The sequence below is a fragment of the Perognathus longimembris genome, chromosome 15, assembly GCF_023159225.1.
Source record: "Perognathus longimembris pacificus isolate PPM17 chromosome 15, ASM2315922v1, whole genome shotgun sequence".
Taxonomy (NCBI): domain Eukaryota; kingdom Metazoa; phylum Chordata; class Mammalia; order Rodentia; family Heteromyidae; genus Perognathus; species Perognathus longimembris.
In genome coordinates, this window is record NC_063175.1 from 10310393 (window position 1) to 10335629 (window position 25237).

General features: G+C 49.4%; 1 protein-coding gene across 1 annotated transcript; it reads right to left on the reverse strand.

Annotated features, from left to right (window-relative positions):
- Positions 1-252: 252 nt before the first annotated feature.
- LOC125364257 (ral guanine nucleotide dissociation stimulator-like) lies at positions 253-24959 on the reverse strand. Its single transcript, XM_048363744.1, is given in 18 exon segments — positions 253-385; positions 664-739; positions 2422-2536; positions 3691-3927; positions 4066-4267; positions 4831-4952; positions 5246-5278; positions 5763-5849; positions 6295-6360; positions 7865-7949; positions 8363-8466; positions 8802-9017; positions 9407-9498; positions 10051-10244; positions 11005-11060; positions 11625-11809; positions 13073-13146; positions 24922-24959. Coding segments are annotated over 18 exon segments (2115 nt in total).
- Positions 24960-25237: the final 278 nt, after the last annotated feature.

The window sequence follows — 25237 nt, forward strand, 5'->3', positions numbered from 1 at the left end:
TGAAAATTCAAATCTAACATTTCCTTTTTCAACACCATTCCAGCTCACTTAGGAAGGATTGGGCTGTCTGATAGGTGTCCAAAGATTCTTTGACAGGCAGGTGTAGCCAAGCCAGAGCCCGGCCCTGTGTGGTGGGCATCACTCGCAGACTCTCCTTCAACCCCATGGAAGACAGTTGGGTGCAGCCTGACAGAGACTAGAGTGGTTGCAGGGCAGGGTAGGGTCCTTCGCTGACACTTTGAAGGCAAGAGATCAGTTTCCACCAAAGGAGGACACGGGTGCACAGGTGGCAGTGACCTGCAGCAGAGGCCCAAATGCCAGGTCACCATTTGGAGAGGCAGCTAGAGCATGATGGCAGAGGGTGCCCAAGGCATTGAGGGGATCCCTGGAGGAAGGAGAAGGGGAGTTTGTCCAATGCAAGCAGCATCATGGCAGCGGGAGAAGTTTGTGGATGAATGAGTCTGTGTGTCCTAGACTGGAGTTAAAGAAGGGGTGGGCTGGCAGGGTCAGTCTAGTCAACATGTGTTAGCCCTTGTCCAGACAGACCGAGGGGAGACCTGTGCACATGGGACTTCTCCTTAAGCTTTGCACCCCCTTCTCTTCCAGGGAAAGAGGCTGGAGCTGGATCCTTGCTGCACCTTTGTCCTCAGGGGAAAGGTATACTTGCGAAGCACCACCTGGTAGTTGTCCATAGTCTTCAAGGCATAAAAAACATTGGCATCATCAGGGATCCTCAGTTCTGGTGGAAGAGGGACAGAAACCTTGAGCAAAATACAGTCTGGTGCCTAGACATGCCATCCATTCGCATCCATGTGAGTTAGGACCCTGAATCCCTCCAACCCAGGCCCAGGATCACCAAGGCCCTATGACTCTAGCTTGGGAACAGACCCTGCTGAAACTGGCCTTGCTCAGGAAAGAACCTTGGACTCCAGATCCTGCCCCTGCGAGGAGGAGGTGGCTCAAGCCATTCCCTTTCTGCCCCACTGCATCTCCAGATACAACAGGCTTTTCAGAATGCAAGCCACCTCTGGAAAGGCCTGACCCACAGAGACAAGGACTCCAAGGCCCACAAAAGGCAAGGACTGCACTCAGGCTTCTGGTCTTGAATTCTAGGGGTCTCCAAGCCCCTAAGCCCGAAGCAGTTGGCGAGTCTTGCCTTTGGGCTCTTAATTTCCCCAGACTCCTCTGCCTTCGAGTCTCCTGTCAACCAAGTCTAGACTGCATCGCACTGCTGTCAACACTGTTGCTTCTCATTGGAGTACCTGAGCTTCCCTGAGCCTCTCTCTTGCCTGAGAGTGACAGCAAAACTCCACGCCGCCACCAGAATGCAAAGGGTCAGGGAGGATGGAAGGAGTTGAGAACACACCCTGCATGTGAGCAGCAATCAGTGCTGGTCATCTCCACAGACAGCAGGATGGATTCCTCAGCTCACTCCAAGACAGCAGAGTAGGGAACAGCGGCCTTTATGTTCCAGGTGTAAGGGATCGCTCTGTCTGGCCTTTCTCTTTGCATCTGTCTGTCTGTCTGTCTCTGCCTCTCTGCCTCTCCATCTTTGTCCCTCTGTCTCTAGCTCATCAATGTAACCTAGTGCCTCATCTATTGGAAAGAGGCCAGTTTTGGCACAGTGATCTAACGCAAGTCCTGGCCACTGTTTCTGGTCTGTTTGTTCAACGTTACTGCTGTACCCCTTGAGTCAGCGCTCTGCATAGTGCTCTTTTGGAGTTAGTTGGAGAAGAGACTCAAAGACTTTCCTGCCTAGCCTGGCATCGAACCTAGTTCCTCAGATCTCAGCTCCTGATTGACTGTGCTTGTGGTCATGGTCTTGAGCTCCATGCACCTGCCTTCTCAACTACTTTGGAAGAGAAACTCACAGGCAGATAGATTGGGAACGCCACACGGTCTGGGAGATGTCACTAGCTCTCTCAGCGCATGCCTCACTACATGATTCTGTTCCTATTCCTCTCTCTCCATCACTGACTCAGCTATGAATGCATACTATGCACTTGGATGTAAAGATACTGGATTCTCGGTATCTGGGCGCAGGATTTGAATGGGCCAGGGAGAGTGCAAAGGTCTCACCAATGCTAGGCACACACTTTTGGACTGAGCTCCATGCAAGAGTCAGGTTCTTTAAGAAGCCATGTTTCCACACTGGAGCAAGACCGAGTGTCTTCTAGGGAGCCAGCCAGCCAGCCTGCCACAGGAGCTGCATTCTCTCTAGTCCGCACTGCCCTGGTGGTCTCTCTGCACTGGCTGTTTCCTCATCAGGCAGGACACGGACAGGCCTAAGTATGTGCTCCTGGGGCAGGCTGAGACCTGCAGCAACAAGGGCTGGCTTGGGCCTGGTGTCTAATGCCTTCCCTAATGCTGGAGCTCTTTCCTTCTTCTGCCCACACTCTCAGGTCCTTGCCCTGGACTCACTTTGATCCTGGGAGATGATCTGCACCAGCTCTAAGTCTTCTGGCCTGTATCCGCGCACCTTGAATCTCTTCATGGCCTTGAGGATGACATCTCGGGTCCTCTCCTGGTTGGTCACCTGGGTAGTCGAGGCAATAGGCCATTAGCACTTGCTGCCAGTGTGCCCTCCCTGAGGTCAGGGGCCAGCGATCCTCCGCAACCACCCTAGTGTTAAGCAAGAAAAATCCCAGGGGCTGACATGTGTTGGAGGGGTGTTCAACTCTTCTTTCCCCAGTGAGGTCTGTCTCTGTGCACTAAAGATGGTTCTTTCTCAACTCTTGGTAGAGTCTAGCACCTCCTTCCTGCTCTGCTTTGCAGCTGTTTGCCACTGATGGATAAAAGAATATTTGTGGATACTGACAAAATACATAAGGGACTCCTCCAATCCCAAGGGAGGAAGGAGCCAGCAAGTGCCCAGTGGCTCCACTGAGCCAGGCCTGCTCTGGGGTGCAAGATACAGTGTGGGGTGACACTGTGTGGACTCTTGTTCTGCTCCCCTATAGGAGTCCAGGAGAGGGGAAGACATAGTCTCCCCAGATGGCTGCTAATGCCGGCCATTCTGGCTTGGATCTGTGAGAGGGCAAATCCAGAGGGAGGCTCCTGGAGCCCAGACCCAGCAGGAGGCAGGAGGGGCTTTGAAAGCCTTCAGCCCAATTGAGGACCTTGAGGCGGAGAGGCACCTCTCACTTGGGAGGTCTTCACTTGAGAGGAGTTCGTGTTGGCTCCATGGGTAGCACAATAGGCAGATTCAGATGGTCTTGATCACCACCCAGACCACAAAGATCCCTGTGGCCCCCTACTGGCCACTCTAGATATGGTTGTGGCTGCATGTAGCCTCCTGAGTGATGTCACTGGGAGTTTCTGCCATAGCCAATTGTCTCCCCAGAGAATCTGCTTCACTGCCTGCTAATCCTCAGACCCAAACACCAGCACTTGGGTCTTTCAATTTGACTCTGCCCTGCAGAGTGCTGGACTTCATCTAGCTTAGCCCTGTCTCTTCCTCTCGGGACTCCCCTCTGATCCCAACCTGAGGTTCCATTCTTGCCTGGAGCCTGTCACAGATTTCCCTCTTCCTTTCAGCTCCAGGTGAGAGCCCTGCCCTCTTGCTCTGTCCTGCCCCGCTCAATAGCAAGCAGGTCAGTTTCCAGAGGGCAGGGAAGGCCCCTGGCGGTCACTCTGCTGTGTGTCCTGGAAGGTGATAGACCACAAGGGAAAGTCCTGCACCCAACTTACCACGAGGCTTCTGCATAAACATCTGTTTTCCACGGGCAGGATCACCGAGATGACACAGGAGTCTCCCTGCCTGTTAGACGGAGGCCTGGAAGAGCCGTCACTGGTCACCTGTGACACGCAGCTCTGACTGTTGTCAGTAGTGGTCCCGGGTGGGCTACAGTCAATGGCTGATGACTGTGTGGGACAGCCCAAGTTGTCGAGAGTCCCTCGAGTAGACTGCCAGGATGATCCCTTGGCCTGAGGGTGACAGCAATGTCAGGAGAAGTGCCAGGCTCCAAGCAGCCGTAGGCCTTTCCAGACCTATGCCCAGGAGCTGGGCTCTGCTGCCCGACACTGGAAAGGAACACTATGGGGAAGGCAGGAAGTTAGCTTTACCTGCTCTCCCCCGGATTCTCCCAGGAGGTTCCTGTGCAGCTGTGGGGAGGAGCTGGAGGAGCCATGTGAATGCACATTGCTGTCTGAGCACACTTCAGTGTTGTTTGCGCTGCTGCTGCTATCAGGGCCACACTTCTCCTGCTCCGGAGACTTGGACTGGTAGCTGCTGCTGGGCCTGAGGCCAGGGCTCTGTGCCTGGCAGCTGTAGAGAAGGGCAAGCTTACTGGAGGGAACTTTCCCCAAGACACACTCTAGCCCCTGGGGCCCAGTGCACTAGGAATCAGGTCCTCAGTCTTCTGCGATCCACGGATCACACATACAACAAAGAGGAGGACACCGATGCCCCTAGAGCCAAGAGAACAGAGTCCCAGAACCAGGCAGCTCACAGGAAAGTGGTCAGCCTGAGCATGCCTGACTCCCGCATCCCCACCCGTGCTCTGCCCTGGTCCTGCCCATCGGGGACCTGGTGCTCACTTCCTCCAGGCCTTCCAAAGGCCGAAGCACTTCTTTGCAGGAAGGCTTGGGGTGTCAGTCTGCCTCTGGGGCTCCAGCACACAGGACAGCTCATAGCTAAGGCAAAAGGTGGCTGTGAGGTGGCAAGGTCAAAGCTCGGGGCCTCCACACTCTGCCTGGAATTCACAGCCCGCTGCCCTCCTCCTCCCCAGGCCCTGTGGAGGCCGAGACCCCAGGTACAGGCCGCAGGCCCTCAGGAAGGCACCCATGCCGCACACAGGCCCCTCTCTGTCCCAGGGCCTCCCAGCTCACCTGGCTTCCTCGCTGAGCCGCTCCAGGCCCCTGAACCAGGCCAGAAAAGCTTGATCTGGGATGATGTTGTCGTAGCTGCAGCTCGACTGGAGCTGCTTCAGTTGCTCCATGATTGCATATTCCTGGGCAGGGAGAGCATGAGGAGCGTGGCAGGGCTGCGCTCTGGGGCCTGGAGAGGGCCCCACCTCCTAGGCTTTGCTGGGGAGCCCCTCCCTTTGTGCCAGCAAGCTGCTCTGTGCTCTCACGATTGTGCCCACACTCAGTCTCCTGGACCCCCACGTCATGTTCCCCACATGTGGTCTGTAAAGACTTTGTCTCCAAACCCAGTATGTCTATCCATCCTGGGGGCTGGCACAGAGCTGAGCTGACTGCCCTGCTGGTCCCCACCCACCAAGGGAGGGCACCTGAAACTCACCTTCTGCAATTTCTCAAAATGGATGACTCCTTCCTAGAAGACAGATAGGATTGTGGGTAGAAAGATGCCCTTCCTCCCTCCAATCCTCCATGCCAGGGGCTACCGCCCCTCCAGGGGCCAGGAGACTCCTGCATGGGACTGAGGCCTACATCCCTGGTGGGACCTGCACTACTGGCCAGAGAGGTTCTGGGACTTAAGTGTGCAACCCCTGTGAGCCCATGGGAGAGACTGAGGCTTCCGGTGAGAAGGCCTGACTGGCCCATGGTTTGCCTCTCCTTTGTCCCTCCACTGTGGCCTCCTCCCTCTCCTCCAAACTTCCTCCACTCCTTCCAGGAATTCAAAATCCCAGCTGTGCTAGGTGCCTAGAGCTGGATGTTCAGGGAGCTCTGGGGTCCCCTGGAAGATGGGTGCAGTGATTGGCAGGAGGCTCTGCAATGTGCTAGAGCTCAGGGCACAGCAGGCAACTTTCTGCCCCAGATCCAGCCCCAGCCTGCCCAGTTCAGCCCAGGCTACTCACATCCAGGAAGTCCCTAAAGGCACATTCAATCATCCTGAAGTCTGATAGAAATGTTTCCAGGTAGGGAACGGTGCACTTGATCCTAACCTGTAGGATTGGGTGGGCTGATGAGCCAAGGCTTAGGGCCCCTCCTGCCAGGTCTTCTTAGCCAGCCTCTAGCCTCACAGGGCCTTCCCTGTCAGAGGGGCTTGAGGAACCTAGGACCATATCTGTCAGAGCCCTACCTTGGCACTTGGGACAGCAAACTCTGTCAGGTTGGAATTAGCACATGCCCAAGTGAGGGAGCTTCTGAAGCCACCTGCTGTCTAGGCTCTGCCATGCCCAGGGTCTTGTGGGTACCACTCCTCCATTTGCTTGGGCAGCTTTTCAGGACATGGGATTGCCAGAAGCAGAAGCCCATGTCTCTGTTGTGATTGCAGGCCAGGGTGTGTGTGGGGGGGGGGGATAAGGGAGGACAAAAGTTGTGAAGGGTAGGTGGGTGCCTTCCTCCTCTCTTGGAGACCCTTGGCGTTTTTAGGACGCAGTCACTCACCCTCTCCTCACACTGTGTCTGGCCCCTCTTGCCCTTCTTCTGCTTGGGAGCAAACTCGCAGGGCTCCTGTCAGATTGAGGGGAATGAAACTGAGGCAGGTGTGCGCTCAACCTCTGTCCCGGACCCCGAGCATGGAGATCCCTAGTTCTCTGTGCCAAATGTCCTGCCACCTGGCTGCTCAGTTCTAGGTTCCCCTCTGCTCTATGCAATCTGTGGGATCCCACAGGGGAGCCCGGGCCTCCCTCTGCCTGCTTCCTCATCTGCAAGGGGTCTGTGTGACACACTTTCCTTGTGAGGCTTGGGAGGACTCAGCGGGGTCTCCCACTGTGGGAGCTGCCCCGAGTCCCCCCTGCCACCCAGGCCTCCTCTGCACTCCTATACATTTCTTTCTCCTTAGGTTCTCATGGCGCCCTGGGCAATCAATCCTCCAAGTTCCTCTGGGCCCCAGAGAGGAAAGGCGAGGCTTAGGGATAGGCAGCAAGGATGGCCTGTCCAGTTCACTGTAGGAATCCTAGAAAAGAGTCCCTACCCCTGGGAGCAGGCTCCAGTCAGTGAGCGCTGCCATGCTGCCCTGGTCGTGAGAGGACCACGGACTTTCAGATGCCTTCCTAACCACAGAGTTCCTGGATTTCCTCACCAGGGAAGAGCCCTTGATCCTTACAAATCTACTTCTCTGCCCCGAAGTCCTACTGATCCGCCCTGGCACAAAACAGTCTCCATGCATGCGCAATGGGGAGTCGGCCAGGGCACACTGGGGCTGACCAGTGTATCAAGGCTTTGCATTATGCAATCAGCTTGGATTTCCCACCGAAGCTGCCGGAGAAGTGCGTGAAGAAGCTCCGTGAGTTTTTTTGTGTGTCGTGTGTGTGTTACAGTAGTATCAGTAGAGCTACAGGCTCACATCTGGGCTTGCCTGGTTCCATGAGCCTTGTGGATTTGGCTCAGAGTCACGTGTAGTGGGGCTGCAGGGGTGAATGAGCAGCCCCTGGCCACCATGGCCAGCATAGCACCTTGGCCGCTCTCACTTCCCCTCTGTAGTGCCTGTTAGGTCGTGTGTAGCCTCAGCAGCAGCTGCTCTACGAAGGGCACAGAGACACACAGTTCCTCCAGATAAGCATCCTGGGTCTGGATGTTTCGACCCCAGGTTGCTATGTCCTTTGGCCCCGAGGACAGCCCTGAGCTATCCCATGGTAGAGCGCGACTCAGCCCTGTGCAGTGCAGCGAACAAATTAGTGCCCTGAGAAATTAGCACCTTCAGGACCTGGGCCTCAGTAGCTTGTGACTTATGCAGTAGCTACTCAAGAGCCTGAGATTTGAGGATCCCAGTTCAAAGCCCTCCAGCCCTATCGATTCAGTGAGTCTCTAACCTTCAACTAGTACTCAAAAATGGAGTGGGGTTGTGACTGAAAAGTGACCGCACTAGCCATGAGCACTAATGCTCAAGGACAGCATTGATGCCCTGAATTCAAGCTGCAGAAGGGGCACAAACCAAACTTGAAAAGAATGTCCGGTGGGCCCAAGACCCCTCTGGGGCCCCATAGCCCTCTTTCTTCTGGCCTATTCCCCCTACCTGGAAGAGCAGCACTTTGGTCCTGAAGTAGCAGCATGCAGGAGAAATGATCAGGGAGAGCTCGTGGAATACCCGCAAGCTGTCTCTGCAGGAGGGGCAGAGAGAAAAGACCAGATGGGAAGGGGTGGGCGAGGGAGGGAGACCCAGGCCTGGCAATTGCCTGGACACGAGCTTTCCAAAGGACCCAGGCGCCTGCAGAGATTTTGTTATCATGGACAGGGGTTGTGCCACCCATAGGAAACTCTGCTTGAGTTTCAACTGGACAGAGATCTAGGAGCACCAGAGGAAACCTGGAAGGTTCTTCTGGGTGTCTGTCCTGCTTGAGGCAGACAGGGAGCTGAATGCTGCCCGAGGGTGAAGAAGCAGAGCACAGGCAGTGAAGTCTCCCGGCCCAGCGGCCCAGCAGCCCAGGCCCCGCACAAGGGGCCCTGGGGCTGAAGGAGGCTGAAGCTGGCTAGGCCTGCTGTGTGCAAGGATCTTACGCAGACAGGGCCCCACCTGGAGACCGCTTGCCATGTGGTCTGCAGGCGCTGGATGGCGGGGCTCTGCAGGGCAGAGAGGATGGCGTGCAGGGAGGAGAAGTTCCTCAGGACTCGGCATGCCTGCGGAGGAAGACTGTGTGAGCCTCGCCTGCTCCTGCTGCCCCCAAGTGCCTCGCGCCACAGCCCGAGTCCCGATGAGCACAGGGCTTCTCAGGAGTTGCTGGGCTTTGGTAGGGCGTTTGGGCTGACTAGGCCCGGTTCCAAGTGCCCCAAGTTCATAGTGGGAGCTAGCAGGGAGCAGGAGTAATGGGGGGGGGGGACCCTGTGGGGGACCTGACAGCTCAGCCCGGCCCTGGCAAGGAGGGACAAGGGGCAGCGAAGGCTCTGGGCACCATGCCAAGCATTCGAGGAGAAGAGGCTGAAGGGAGAGTCCCTGGGCGGCGGCTGGAGCATACCATGGCCACCCGGATCCAATGCTCCAGCACCCGCGCTCTGGAGGAGGCCTGCGTGCTGGGCTCCCCGAGGCAGGTGGTCACCACGCAGGAGGACACAAGCTGGAACTGGGTGAAGGGGGCCCGGATGGTGGGGGCCAAGCTCTCCATGTCCTTTGGGTCCCTCTGGGAAAGGACGGAGTGCAGGCAGTGGTGGGGCACCACCTTCTGGAACAGCTCCTGGGAAGGGAAGGAGGGTGTCCAGCGCCTGCCGGGCCCAGGCGGCCTCTGTACCCTCGCCCGGCCCCCTGCAGTCTGTCTGTCTGCACTGGGCTGGGGACACACCAGGTGCCTACTAAGTGCGAGAGCTCCAGGCATCCCTGGCAATTGACGGTGAGCTGAGGGCCTGGCTGCCCCTCGGGCCACGGTGCCATTTCTCACAGCTAGTGGCAAGGGCACGGCTCTCCTCCCCACTTCAGTGACTGGACTTTAGCAACCTGTCCTAGGCAGGGAGAGCATGGCAAGCTCAGGCCAGATGACATCTTGGGCTCAGGGGGAAGGAAGAGCCTGGGAAGGGAGGAGGCGAAGCGCAGAGGGAAGCCCTTCAGCAGCCCTGCCCAGCTGCTCACCGCATCCATCCAGGTGAGTTGCTCGGCCACCAGGTGTGGAGGGAATGACAAGACAGGAAGCTTCTCCTTGCTCAGCCCTTGCCCCGTGGGCCCTGCCAGAGGACAGGAAGCGTGGGTGAAGACCAGGATGCTGCATTCCGCTCCCCATCTACCGAGATTCAGGGAGGGCACTCCAGCTCTGGAGCAGTGGCCCTGGATGAGGGGTGCACTAGATGGGATTAGATGCCCACTTGGGAATCCACACTGGAGTCAAGGTCAGAATTGGCTCCAGGCAAGCAAGGGACACTGGTGCTCCCATGGGACACAGCCCCAGGGTGCAGGTGGGAGATAGATGGCTGTCCAGCCCCACCTGATGCTGGTGCTCCCCTAGACCTGCATACTAGAGTCATGGCGGAATTGGTGCTTCTCTCTCCCACCCTGCTGAGGGTGCTCTTGTGTGTCTTTAGCAGACCCCAAAGGCCCTCTTTCTCATGACTTCCCAACCTGTATCCTTCCACACGTCCTATTCTCCACTTCTCTGCTCTTCTCTGTGTTTCAGGATCCTCTTTCCTCTAGCCACAAGTCCCATTTGGGAGTCTGCCCCCAGCGCTGCTCCACCCTATTCCCACCCCCTATTCTCTGTGTTCCAGCCCCACATTGCACACCATCAGGCTGTCCGCGGTTGTGCTCTTGGGCCTCCATCTGAGCCAGGAGAAGCTGGGCTCGGCACTCCACATCTGTGCCTGTCACGTGCAGCTTCAGGTGAGCCAGGAGTTGCTTGAGGCAGGGAAACTGTGGTGGTTGGCAGAAGTCCTCCCAGTACTGGTCCAGCCACATGGCCAGGACAGAAGAGATGGCACTAGGGGCAGAGGGTGGACAGCAGAGTCAGAACCTGGGTCAGTCGACCCCCATCCTTCTCGGCCACACTCAGCACGCTTGTGGAGGAGGGACCTGCGTACCTGTCTTCATTCCCAGGCCAACACACCCCAACCCAGGCATCTTTGGTGGGGAAGATAGTGATTTGCCAGGGAACCAGTCTCAGACTAAAGGCAATCTCCAGGGAGGGAGCCCACAAGCAATGCTCAGCAGCTGTCTTCTCCCAGTCAGCTTGGCAACCTCTTGTGTCTCTCCAACTGTCCCCTCTGAATGGAGTCTCCATGAGGTCCCGCGGCAGGCCTGGCATGCACAGGCTCCTGGGGCTGTGTCCCTTGGAGCAGGCTGCTGGCTGCGCTGGCTCAGTCCCCAGGAGCCCCGTGATGGCTGCCCGCCCAGCTCACAGTTCCTCTCGTGGCCCAGCCTGGCCCTGTACGCTCAGCAACATCCCCAGGAGCACCTGAGGGCCTATGGCTATGGAGCAATGAACTAAACCTCCTCCCACATCTGCGGTGAGCGTGGGCACGCCTGGCAGCAGTGGGCTGCGGTGACGATGGATTGTCACAGCACCATGCTCGGAGCCCAGGCCTCCACAATTGACCACAACGGCACCTGCCATCCGGGGCTCTCTTCCTTCCCCAGATGAAGTCTACATCTCCTCCCCCTGGCCCCTGGGCTTCTCCATCGCCCTACACTCAATACTGGCACCAGTCTGGACACGCATGCCGTCCTCAGCCGGCACTCACTTTCGGAGTTGGTCCTGTTGCATGTCGTCCTGGCTGGCAAAAGGGTGGATCTCATCCTGGTTTGAGGAATCCTTTTGGGAATCCCGCCTGCTGAAACTGTGGAGGAAGTTGAGAGTTACTGGCTGTCTCTCCATGGGTTGGAGCCTGTCTGGAATCATCAGGATTCTCCATGCTCAGTGCCTGCAAACAGGTCCTGTCCCACTAGGGGCCTCATCTCCATGCCATGGACCTGGACCACGAGTTCCTCCCCTGAGAATCCTCAGAGCCCTGTGCCCCCCACCCAACCCCACCCTCAGCCCTCACTGCTCTACCTCCACCCAGGTTAGGGGCTCCCCGGAGGAATGGAATGATGGCTTTGTGTGGGGACTCACATTCTACCTGCAGAAAGCTCCTTGCTGAGGGAGAAGCTCACAGACATGAGCCCACTTGCCTGGGTAGCACACATACAAGGGCAGGTTGGGCGACTGCTCGCCAAGCTCCTTTCCCCTGGCCCTGGCACAGACTCAGAGGATGCTTCCCTGGTCAACCCCACTTCCCAGGATGCAAGAGCCTTCAGACATGCGCAGGGCATTCCCCAGGCTCCCCTCAGGAGAGAAATCCACTGACCTTGGAGTTGCTGCTCACCTGTGGAAGAGCAGGTCCAGAACCTGCTGGGTGGTGGCAAATTTTCGGTAAGTTGATAAGAAGATAGGGGTGAAGAAGCGGTCCCCGGTCAGCTGGGCAGGCACCAATCGCTCCACCAGCTGCTCCAGGGTGCCTGCCCTGCAAGCCTGCTCTGGGCCTGGGGCTTCATCCTGCAGTGCCACTAAGGAGGACTGGGCCAAGTTGAAACTAGTTAGCCCGAAGAAGTCTGCTTGCCATACACTACACTGAATGACTTGAAAATTAATGGGTAATATTGAATCATTAATAACCACACATGTGCAGGCTCACACATGCTCACCATCACACACACACACACACACACACACACACACAGACCTACACATAAGCAGAGCTGGTGCTGACCAGGACCATGAGTGTATGAGCCGCCCGGCCATTCACTGCCCTGGGCCTCCCGTGTCACCTGTGGGGTCCTAGAGCCAAATCTCCGCAAGTGTGTGCAGCCAGGGCTGGCCCAGGGTCCACACACGTGGCCCAGGCACCCCCTCAGCTCTTCCTTGAGGCCCGAGCCTCTGCTACTGCGAAAACAACAGGGGAACATCTCCTGAATGTCCCATAGCCAGCGCAGTTAACTGCTTGGGGGCTTGTGTTGACTGTGGCTGCTGGGATACCGAGGTTCTAGGTTCCATTCTCCAGGAAGTGAGGTCACCTCTGAGGTCCCTTCAGTGGCCCCCTTCCTTCTGACCAAGCCTGCCCACAGGACCCCTCCTCTCACCTCCTTTTGGCCCCCAGCACCAACACAACTGTGCAGTGTCACACCAGCACCCTCTCCCAGTGTCTGCAGCAAGCCCTGGGTGCAGCACACATCACCTTGGAGGAGACAAACATGGGTCCTAAGCCTCCTTGGTGCCCAGTGCTGGACCCTTTCTCCTCAAGCTCAACTACACACCTCACCTTACTTTGAAGGACTTGAACAGGGAAAGCACAAGATGAAGGAATCCTGGGGGACAGGACGGGCTTTCCAGTGGACAGGCCCCAGGGCTCCAGGAGAACCACAATGCAAGCAGCAACCTGAAAGCGCTGAGGCTCAGGCCAATGCCGTGGCCACGGACACAGCGTCTCCCACTCTCCAGGGCACGAGCCCTTCCTTGTGGGGACCTGACAGTCGAGGCCAGGCTAGAGCATGCCTGTCTCTGGGAGCAAGCCAACTGGGACTTCCTCGTGGCGTGGTGGGCAGGGGTGCTGTGTTTCAGCATGGTTAGGTGATGCCAGTTGCAGGTCCTGGCATCTGCCTTGACCTCCTCTCGTCTCTGCAGCCACACCAGCCGCTTTTCCAACCTGCTCCTGGACACACATGTGCTTCTTGTCTCCTCAAGGGATTGACTTCCCTCCTGCCTGCTTTTCCTCCTTGTTCCCTGGAGGGTTTGATATGGGCATGGGCACTGCAAGGACCACCTGCTCTCACGTGGGAGCGGGAGGAGGGGCCAAGCCTCCTTCCTGCAGACGGCCAGGCTGATGAGGAGCACGAAAGCCTCTCCCCTGCAGGCAGACAGCAGAGATCCCAGGAGCGCCTGCGCACTGACATGAACCCTCCCACATTCTGTAGCCACCCCTGACCACCACTCTCCTGGTGTTTTCTCTGTCTGAAGTTTGGTAGTTTTTGTTATTTCTTGGTGCCTTTTCTGGCACTTGAATTCAGGTCCTGGGTGCCATCCCTGAGTTGCTTTTCACCAGGCTAGCACTCTGTTAGCCAGCTTTTCACTTCTGGCTCTTAGGGGCTTAGAACTCTCAGGGGCCTTCCTGCTGGAGTTGGCTTGGAATCCCAGGGCTCACATCTCCTTCCTATGAGAAGCGATGATTCTAGTGTTGACCCAGTGCTGCCTGTGTTATAAAATAAATTTTAATTGCCGTATATTTCCTTCCCGAACAGATTTGGCTGGATTTCATTATCTGTTTACTACTAGACATTCATTGCGCTTCTTTTTAAAATTTGTTGCTGAATAAGTGATTTTTGTAGTAAGAAGTTATTCTCCTTGATTTGATCCCCTGAACATCCCGTGTGTTTTCTCTTTCCTCTTTCTTTGGTTCCTCCTTAGTGAAGGAGCTTGCAATCTCCATTTCCTTTATACCCCTGGACACACTGTTTTTGGCAAGACATTTTTGAAAGAGCAATGTTTTAAGCTCATTGTGCTTACTGATATGTCATAGACTTCCCATGGCCTGCAAAGGAAAATACAAGTACTGGTGAATTAATTCTACTCCCTGGGATTCCTGTCCCTGCAACTTGTCATGACCTAGTCACTCTTCTAGTGTCTGTTCACCAAAGGCCCTGATGTCGCCATCACGGCTCTGATGGACCCTGGCAACTTTCCCTGCCTCTATGTTTCCTGGGTACAGCACCGGTACCATTCAGCATCTTAATGGGTTTCAACGGACTACCTGCTCAGATTTCTTCATTTGAGAATGTGAATATGAGGGGCTGGGAATAAGGCCTAGTGGTAGAGTGCTTGCCTCCTATACATGAAGCCCTGGGTTCGATTCTCCAGCACCACATATACAGAAAATGGCCAGAAGTGGCGCTGTGGCTCAAGTGGCAGAGTGCTAGCCTTGAGCAAAAGGAAGCCAGGGACAGTGCTCTGGCCCTGAGATCAAGCTCCAGAACTGGCAAAAAAAAAAAAAAAGAGAATGTGAATATGAGATGTCATCTTACATTTTATGCAGGGGAGGTAATGTTCTTAAGTGAAATAAACCAGGGATAGAAAGACAGATACACACATACTTAAGTTTAGAAGCAGAATCTGTATTCTTGTAGAGAGAAGGACGGGAGTTATGGGGCTTAGTTAGTTGGGTGGGGTGTGAAAAGAGAATGAGTAACTTTTGAGGTTCTAAAGCATGTGAAGGCAACTGTGATTGGCCACAATTAATTGTATATTTAAAACAGAAAGCTAAATGAGAGGACTTTAACGTCTTCTAGCACAAACATGCTTGCGGTGATTAATGTTTTAATTTCCTTGATTTGACTATTGAATATATGTATTGAAATACTACACTGTACCCTATATATATATACATATATTATTATGTGTCAGTCAAAGATTAATACCAAAATTGAAGTATCAATGAGTTATCAATTAATATATTAAATGTACTTTAATGTATCAATTGGTATGTATTAATATGTTAATCATATCTCAGTAATATAAATCGCATTATTTATAATTATTGCTTTATATATTCATGTAACAATTATATCAGTATAATATAAATTATATGAATTATTTATTTATTATATAATATAATTCATGTATTATTATACTAGTTATAATTAATTACATTAACAAATTAATTTTAATATATTAACTATTATATTTTAAAAATTCATATATGGCCAGGAGCTGTCATTTTATGTCTGTAATTCTAGTTATTTAGGAGGCTGAGTTCTGAGGAATGTAGTTCAAAGCCAACTCAGGCAGGAAAGTCTACAAGACTCTTACCTGTAACCATTAAAAAGCTGAAAGTAACATTGTAACTTAAGTGATAGAGAAAAGAATGTAAAGTCTTGAGTCTTTAGCCAAAAAGCTAAAGGACAGCCAGAACTTTAGCCCTGATTTCAAGCCCCATTACAGGCACAACAATTCTATATATATTTGAAAAGAATTCTAAACATCTTGTAGAAATCTGCATACCTGGAAGGTCTTGAAATCTCAATAAATGATGGTTTTGCATTAAAATAGTCTGTGGTGATCCATAAATATAATAAAATTTTGTTTCTGAAGGGTTTTATAATACTCATCATGGACCAAAAAATTTCTATCCAACATTCTATCTCCAATGAAATTAAATGGAAAAGGAAAGCAAAATTAAAGTTATCATATAGTGTTTATAGCTTTGCTATTAAGGCCAATAATTGACTGCAAGGTGTTTTAAATGTATTACAGTATATAGCATGAGTCCTGTTCAGTGGAATAATTGGAGATCAGCTTCACCAATACAAGATAAATCTTGACTTAGTGGAGATAACTCTGAATATTAAACAGTACTTTCACAAGAAATAAAGCCGTTCAGCTCTATAAATCTCACAGTACCTTTTGTTCTAATGTAAGTCATCTTTTGGTAGGAAATCAAATATTCACCTTTCTCTACTAAGCACCAAAGAAAGGTGCACGAGGACACAATACTGTTCTAAGCACCAAAGAAAGAAGCACGAGGACCCAATACTGATCTAAGCACCAAAGAAAGATGCACGAGGACCCAATACTGATCTGAAAATTCACTTAAGAACTGAGACCCTTGATTGGGAATGTTAGTTAAGTTAATCTCTGTATTAATGTTTTTATTTTAAATTAGTGTACATTAACATTAATGATACAAAGCCATTTCATACATATATCCTACAATGATCAGATTAATCCCATCTATAGCTCTATCAATTCCCTTATCACCCTTTCTTCCATGTCTTGTGCATCTTTATACATAGACACAATATTTCAGTTTTGTTCACCCCATCCTTTTTCCCTCTCCCCTACTCCTTCTACAGATGAGAATGGGGTTCAACACCCCATGACTTCAACAGTCATACATTATTATTGTATCAGGATCAATCTATCCCTTTATGTTCAATAATATTTGCTTTATTAACTTGGGGGGACCAATGTTTGGGGTGTGTGTGTGTGTGTGTGTGTGTGTGTGTGTGTGTGTGTGTGTGTGTTTAGAATCAGCATGTCTTCTCAATGGGCTGTTCTCTTTGTTAATACATAATGATCTTTATTGCATCTGACTAAGTTTTTGCTTGAAATTTTCTTTGTCTGATATGAATAGCTATCCCTGCTGTTTTTTTGACTTCTGCTTGCTTGCTATACATTTTCCATCCTCTCACTTTTAGTCTGTGTGTTTCTTTGGTTGTAAGCAGTGCTTCTTGTAGACAGTTATTTGAGTCTACTTTTCAGTCAGATAATTCATATGTTTTGATTGGATAGTTAAGCCTGTTTACATTTAAAGTTATGACTGAGAGGTATTTACTGTTTCCTGTAGTTCTATTTCTGTCCAGTTTAATTCTAGTGTTGTTTATTTTAGAAGTGTTCTGCTCTAATTTTATTGAATAAATTTGCTATGCCTTTAGTTTGTATTTCCATTCCTTCTACCTTATGTTTGGTCCTCTGATTATGTCCCAGGATTCTCATAGGTTGTCATTGTAGTTATTCATGTTTTTCTTTGCAAGATTTCCTCTAGCTAATCCTCCATCTTTGTTATTTTGCTTCTTCTTGATCTCATCTGATTTTGATTTTATTTGTTGAGCTTTTACTTTTACTATTTTTATTTTTTTCTTATACTTGCAATTTCCTTTCTGAATTTTTCATTCATGATACCAAATTTTGGTCAAAGTTTGGGATAATTTCTTAACTTCATTTATTTCTTTTTGGGATCTCCTTTTGCGGTCATTGATTATTTTCAAAAATAGATTTTTTAAAATTCTTTATCCGACATTTGTCTGACAATTCATTATCTTTGGATTTATTTATTGAGTTATGAAATTTTGGATATGCAATATTGTCTTTTTTTTACATTGGTTATGTTTCTACATTATGGTTTGCACACCTCTTGCATGAGTTTATCTTTTAATTCCTCTTAGATTAGAGAGTTCATGGTTATTAGGCCAACAGCTGAAAAATAAATCACGTACTTACACAAAGTAGGAAGTTACTGAAAAGATCAGCTACCTTGTCAGTGAAACTGTAGAGGATTGAAACTTGGGTTTTTAAGAAGTAAGCTGGAAGCCTAACAATTATAAACAGTACAGGTATTAAAAATTAAGGCGAGTGCGGTGGCTTAAACCTGTAACTCTAGCTACTTGAGAGAGGGTGGTCAAAGGATTGCAGCTTGAAGCCTGCTCATGCTAAAAGAAATTCACAAGACTCTATCAACCAGAGGTTTGGCACAGTGCTGCTTGCCTGCCATCCTCAGAGAGAAGGAAAAGCGTAGTAGGAGGATTGAAGCCCACTGAATAGGACAAGGCACAAAGCAAGACCCTACCTCAAAAAGAACCAATGCAAAAATGGGACAGAGGTGTGGCTCAAGTAGTGAAGATAGGGATCTTGCTAACTTTTGGCCAGGATTAGCCTTGAAGTGTCAGTCCTCCTGAGCTCTAACTCCTGAGAAGCTGTGATTCCAGGTGTAAGTCATCATACCCGGACCCAGTAAAACTCAACTACTCCCATTAGTCTTGTAGGCTAATGAAGCAATAAAAGCAATCTTCTGACAAGAACAAAGAACCAGGCAAGGGGTGGAGAGAGACAGACATTTGTAAACTCTCTTAAATCTTTGTTTGGGATCTTGTCATCCTTTCAATCCTCTGAAGTCCTAATAGAGAGCAGGACATATGAGATGTCTTACGTGGCCAGTCTTGTCTCAAGGCACAGTAAAGCCACCATCTGGAATGGATCAGAGCCTCCTCCTCACAATATATTTTCAGACTCTGGGGCTTTGTCTGTTGGAGTGGTTTTTGGGCAATGGGCTTCTTTATACATCAGCACACTTTCCCAGAGAGTACTTGTAAAACAGACATGGGGCTCTTTCACCTCTTTCCTCCATCCTTAACTGCATTGTGAAATGTATGCTCAGTGGAAAGTTCTCCAACTAATACTTCATCAACCAGCTCAACTGGCTGCTTTTCCTCTCAGCTGGCCTCCAGCTTTGGAGATAATCACTGGTGCCTGGCCAGGAGTCTGTCAGGAGTAGGGGGACACTTTCCTGAGGAGCCCTGAGACAGCTTGGAAGTGCAGGGCCCACCGATACAGTGTGGTTCTATTCTACACCCATGGGTTTATCTGAACATTGCAGTGATTAAAACAGTAGGCTTGCCAGGTGCTAGTAGCTTACAACTGAAATTCTAGTTACCCAGGAGGCTGAGATCTGAAGATCACAGTTTGAAGCCAGCCCAGGCAGGAAAGTCTGTGAGACTATTACCTGCAATTAATCACCAAAAAGCAGGAAGTTGAGCCATGGCTTGAGTGGTACAGCACTAGCCTTAATAAAAAATGCTCAGGGACAGCTCCTAGCCCCTGAGTTCAAGCCCTAGGATGGGTACAAAACAAAGCAAAAAGAGCAGTAGGCACACATCTGTGATCCTAGCTACTCAGGAGTCAGAGGATTGTGGTTCAAAGCCAGACAGGGTAGAAAAATCTGTGACTCTTATCTCCAATGAATCAGCAAAAAAGCTGGAAAGGGAGTTGTGGTTCAAGTGGTGGAGTGCCATCTTTGAGCCAAAACCCAAGTGAGAGTACCAGGCTCTTAATTCACACAAAACAACAAAAACAAAACAGTAGGTGAACGACTTAGGGTTGGCCTTTTTGATTGTTCTATACAGTCACACACCCAGTCTTACTGCAATTGCCCTGTCTGCTGAACTCAGCATGCTCTAGAAAATCAGCTCTGACTGGAACCTGAGACCAGACAGCAGCTGAAGAGTTTGGCACTTGCTGTGGGATTGACAGGACACACTTGCCTTTGGTGTTCTGTCGAGTCACAAAGTGAGTCCTTTCAGGCTCCTTCACACAGATGGTGGGGTGGGGAATGGGACTGGAGAGAGAGGGCATGCTTAAGAATAGTAGTTAGATTCTGCCCCTCAGTAGATGAGTGGATCAAGAAAATGTGGTACATATACACAATGGAATTCTATGCTTCCATCAGGAAGAATGACATTGCCCCATTCATAAGGAAATGGAAAGACTTAGAAAAAATTATACTAAGCAAAGTAATCCAGACCCAAAGAAATATAGGCTGCATGGTTTCCCTCATTTGTAACAAATAGAATGAGCCTATACATCTATAAGTAAACCCAAGGGATAGTAAAAGACAAAAAAGTCACACTTGGACATGATAAATTAAACAGGACTCTAGACATTCACACAGTGAGACCAAAGGAGGATATTCTTAGGAGAGGACCTAAAGGGCTTAATAACTATGTGCATAGGGTCATAGAAAATGATACTTACAGACATGAACTCCAAAAAACAGAAACAAGAGGGTTTTTTTTTTATTATACTGTTTGTGGTTCTTTTTCTCTTTGGTTTATTCTCCTTTGTCACTGTTTTTTTTAATTTTTGTACCTTTTGTACGGTATATAAGTTTATCCAATTTGGGGAAAGGAAGGGGAACCAGAAATGGTGGGACAAAGGGTAAACCAATTCAGCAATGATACTCACTGGACACTATGTTGGCAATAAACTATACAGTTTGGGAGGAGGAAGGCCAGGAGGGAAAAAACAGAGAGAAAATGAAGGAGGGAGGGAAACTCAAAAAGAAATGTACTCATTACTTGACTCATGTAACTGTAACTCCTGTGTACATCACCTTTACAATAATAAAAAAATACCTTCTGCTTAAAATCTTGAACCACAAATTGTTCATATATTTTCAAATGGATTGTATATTTTCTTCCAAGAAGAACAATTGACCTTTTAGATTCTATTTCAGCAAACTTTGTTCTTCTTTTTTATTTTTATTGTCAAAGTAATGTACAAAGGGGTTACAGTTACATATATAAGGTAGTGAGTACATGCTTGGTCTGTCAGTTAGCTGAGGCCACGCTTTTTTTTTTTTTTTGGCCAGTCCTGGGCCTTGGACTCAGGGCCTGAGCACTGTCCCTGGCTTCTTCCCACTCAAGGCTAGCACTCTGCCACTTGAGCCACAGCGCCGCTTCTGGCCGTTTCCTGTATATGTGGTGCTGGGGAATCGAACCTAGGGCCTCGTGTATCCGAGGCAGGCACTCTTGCCACTAGGCTATATCCCCAGCCCTGAGGCCACGCTTTTGACACATGAGAGTTTTGGAAGATACTTTATGTCATATGGTGCCGATGGCCATCTTGGGCAGGCAGGATGGCATACAGTGAAGACAGATACAGCCATCGGTCCCTACCGACCCTGGAGTTGCCAAATGGGGGTAGACCTTTTATATGAAAGCAAATTTCAGTTCCATCACGATTATTATTTGTTGTTGCATGGGGCTGAATCTAATTCTGATGGATACAGATTTGATTTTTGGTACTGAAATGGCTCTGCATATTTTTAACACCAAGTCAACCATCTATGCGTGTTACATTGGACACAATAAGGACTTCATAAACCATCCCTAGGATAACATCTTGGAGTAAAAGCAACCCTGTAGCAAAAACAGGAGTCAGCTTGTGGCTGAGCGGTTTAGCCATTTCTCCTTAAGTGAATGTGAGATTTTAATGCTAAAGCTAGGGGTCGCAACTTGGCTGCAAGCCCTTTAAGTGTGTGATAACAAAAAGTCAACCTCTCTCTCTTGCTCTCCCTTTCTGTCTCTCAGTTTTCTCACCTTCTAATGAGCTCATGACTGTGTAATTCATATTAAAGATCACAATCTGAGTAAGTCATGCCACAAACTTAAGAGCAAATCATTTAAGTAGTGTGGAACTAAGCATCAAGCAAGACCTGTGTTGAAAAGCTAGGTTTTATAGCTGTTTTCTTTTATTTTCCTCTTAGATTCTTTCTTTCTTTTTGGTCTTTTCTTTTTTTGGTACTGGGGACCAAATCCAAGATGTTGCACTTACTAGACAAGCGCTCTGCCACTGACCTACATCCCAGCCCCCCTTAGATTATTTCTGAACATCTGAAAAGCCTGGCTTGTTGGATTGGATGTCTCTTTTTCCTAAGTATTGTGCCACTGGTTAACCTTCCTATTGTAGGTTTATGTCAAAAAATCCCAGGCAGATACTTTTTCCTCACAGAACAGCTGCTCTGTGAAAAGAGGACATTATTATCTTGAAAGCAGGTGTCCCCAGTTGGGGTTTGTGTGGCCCCCAGGCTCCTGCTTGGCTCTGTGCATCCTGCCTTCAAGCAGGTGCTCTCCCCAGAGCGCCTGGTTAACCTCAGGTATAGAGGGGATGCTGAACGATGGATGCCGAACCCTTGCTCTCAGGAGTTTCATTGCGAAGTCCCCTGTGTATTTGTAACATTCTAGTCAGGGTCTCATTGTCACTAAAAGTACTGACCAGTACACTCCTTTAAGAATTGATTCAGTTAGACCCATCCAATCAATGAACAGCTGACTCATAGTTTGTTCAACTAGGTCTTCAATAGTCAAAGCTTCAATCCTCAAATGCTTCCCAGTCCACCCCAAGCTACGTTTCCAGCAACTTGTCACTGAATGCTCAGATACGGGCCTCCTGAAGGGGCTTCTTGCCTTGTTATTCTGAGGTAAGTCACCCAAGAGGTCTCTCTCACCAATCTAAGTCATCTTCCTGATAGCATCACCTTTCCTCCTGGGGGAACCTCTACATTTTGGCTAAACATTAGGAATTTAATATTTAATGTTAAAAGAGAAATTGTTTAGAAAGTCTAGGAACTGCTCATGTGCCTTGTAGCAATTATGATAGTCCCTGGGCCCCCTTAAACAGAGAGCTTTGTTCTTTTAAAGCAATTACCAGAAGTAAAAAAGCAATAATGCCAGGAAGACTTTTAAAAGGCACATCTGCAAGAGGAAGGCTGGAGTTAAGGCTGGCTGTGGGTAGCTAGATCTCCAGCCATGATCAGAGAAGAGCCTGCCACGGAACAGCTCAGCTCCGAGTCTCTCTAGTCATTGTTCCCTCAACTTCCCAGAGGGGGCTCAGGGCAGAGATCAGTAAAGCAAGACACTAGTTATGGTGCCAGTACTGGGGCTTGAACTCAGGGCCTGGGTGCTGTGTCCAGTAGTAGGCTCTAGCTCTCTACTACTTGAGCCACAGCTCCACTTCCCACGTTTTGGTGGTGAATTGGAGATAGTCCCGTCCCAGTTGGCTTCACGCCTCAGTCCTCAGATCTCAATCTCCTGAGTAGCCAGGGTTACAGACCTGAGCCATTAATTAGAGCCTTGCTGGTGAGACACTTTAGCCCAGCGAGAGAGAAGGTGTGACACCAGAGAGGACAGTGTTGCAGATGAAGTGATTGGTCTATCTCATTGTCATTGTCATTGTCATCATCTTTATTAACAAGTTAGATTAGTCAAATGAAGGGATTGGTTGGCTGAGTCATCCTTTGCTGATGGGTGGGGGGGACACACTTTCTGGCAGTCTTGAGTACACGTCAGGCTCCATGCTGCTTTTTCAGTGTTTCCTAAATCACACAATTCCAATGAGTTGCCCCCTTCTTCAGCTGCTTTGGTAGAGCACGGCTGCTGACTGCCCTGCCCTCCTCCCTCCTCCCTGCTGTGGGAGTAACTTTCTCACACAGCTGCAGTCCTCCCGGTGCCAGCAGCTGCCAGCAAGACTTCCATGCACCAGTTCAATCTACGTGGGGGGAAGACTACAGACAGACAGAAGGAAGCTGTGCCCCTTTTCTAGAGCGTAGCTGCCAATGGGTGGCTTTTCCTCCCACGAGAGTCTACTTCCCGGGGCCTGGTCTTCTCTAGGTAGAAGGCTTGCCCTGTCCATATCCTCATGCTTCTTAACTTCAAATTACCCTCCCTCCCTCCCTCCCGCCTCTCCTTTCTTCTTTCCTCCTGCCTCTCCTTTCTTCTTTCCTCCCTCCCTCATTCCCCACTTTCTTCCTTCTCTCCTTTCTTCCCTTCCTCTTTCTTCCTTCCTTGTCTTGTACTCAGCATCATGCATTCTTTGCTTAGCTTTTTGGCTCAAAGCTGGTGCTCTACTACTTGAGCCATAACTCTACTTCTGGGTTTTGCTGGCTAACTGGAAATAAGAGTCTCATATTTTTCTTCCCAGGCTGGATTTGATCTTCAGATTTTTGCCTCTTGAATAGCTAGGATTACCAGTGCCAAGCTCTTTCTTTCTCTCCCTTTATTCCTCACTCTGAAACAGATCTCAAGTTTTTCATGTCAAGGTAGGGCTAGATAGATTTGATTCATTTGGAGTAGGAGGAAGGAGTTTCTTTTTCTTTGTATTTTTATGGATGAGATCAGATTTATGTATGCATGGGGTGCTGTTTTACAAACTATCAAAATTACGGAAGACTTCTGAAAATTTATTTTCATCCACCTGAATATACATGATTCATTTACTGTAGTTAAAAATGAGATCATTTATGGAATTTTAACACCTTTGTACAACTACTTAATAATAATAATAAATGAGATCATACTCTACTTATATTTCTACAATATATCATATTGAGATAATGTTATAATTAAAGATCTTTCCACGTGTGTGCCTAAAGATTGTCATGGTTCTTTTAATTGTTGCATGGAATGTTAGACTACAAATTTACTGCTGTAAAGAAACTTTTCCCTACTGATAGGTAAATTTGGGCTTACATTAACAGATCCATAGAAATAGTGCAACTGCTTAAGAAATACTTCTAGAGTTAAAATATTGATTATAAAATAAAGATGATTGCTTTTAAAGAACTCTACCATTTGAAGGGTGGGTGTCTCAGGAAGCTACAAATAGGTATGTTTGGTAAAATAACTAAATCTCATTTCCAGGATCCTTTTCTGGTCCTGTGGCTGGAACTCAAGGCCAGGTGCTGTCCCTGAACTTTTTTTTTTCCTGCTCAAGTCTAGTGCTCTACCACTAGAGCCGCAGTGCCACTTCCAGCTTTTTTTTTTTTGTTAAATTGGAGATAAGATTCTCACGGGCTTTCCTGCTTGGGCTGGCTTCAAACCACAATCTTTAGATCTCAGCCTTCTGAGCAGCCAGGATTACAGGGGCAAGCCATTGGAACCTGGATTTCCCCTGCAATTTTTGCTAGTCTCACTTAGTTGTGGGGCTTTCGTTTTGACTTGTCTACACATAGACACAATGCACCTTGACGAGAGTCACCCACTCTGTCACTCTCTATCATGTATCCCTTTCCCAAACCAATCATAACAGGCTTCATTGTCTACTGTCTATATCTTGTTTGAATTACATGTAAGTACCAAATCCTATGCCAAGCACTGGAGGTGCAGAGACTAGTGTCTCTACCCGAAGGGGCATTATATGAGCTAGACAACTAATAAATGTAGGACAAGGAAAAGAAATAGGTTTGGAGAGCAGGTTAAGTGAGAGATGACCACTAAGACCAAGGGATTCAGATTCAGTCCTGCCAATAACACCTGTTCTGGCTTCAGGATGTACTACCTCCCTCCTCCTCCCACCTACCCCCTCCCCTGCCCCCTCATCTTGGGCCACTGCAGTGAAGGGTTTCAAATGAGAGGATGGGAGAACAACAGGTTATCAAAGAAGGAGACAAAAGTTAGAATTTAAAATAGCCTGGAGATGAGGTCCTAGGAACCTGTGGTGATTTAAAAATGAGGTACACCATTGCTAGCTTTGAGGGCAAATAGAATCTCATCTGTAAAATGAGCAAAGCACTACCTACCTTATATTGTCCTTGTCACAGTAATTGGGAGCTGCCATTGCTTCCGCTGAGGAGCACTGACTCTGAATCATGTGAACTCAGAATCCAAGTTAAGTACCCCAAGTTAAGTCTCTACTTTGTATCTACTTCTTATACCCTAAGCCATTCTTTCCTGCAGTCACCTTGCACTCGTCTTGGAATCCCAGAGGGCATGGACTGTTTATGTAAAGAGGACCCCCCTGACTGATCCCGAGACAGCGAGCTGCCAGCCTGCCTGCTGTCCATGACCAGAGAGCACTCCTGTCACTAGGGCTGGGCCGACCTTTTATTCCCGATT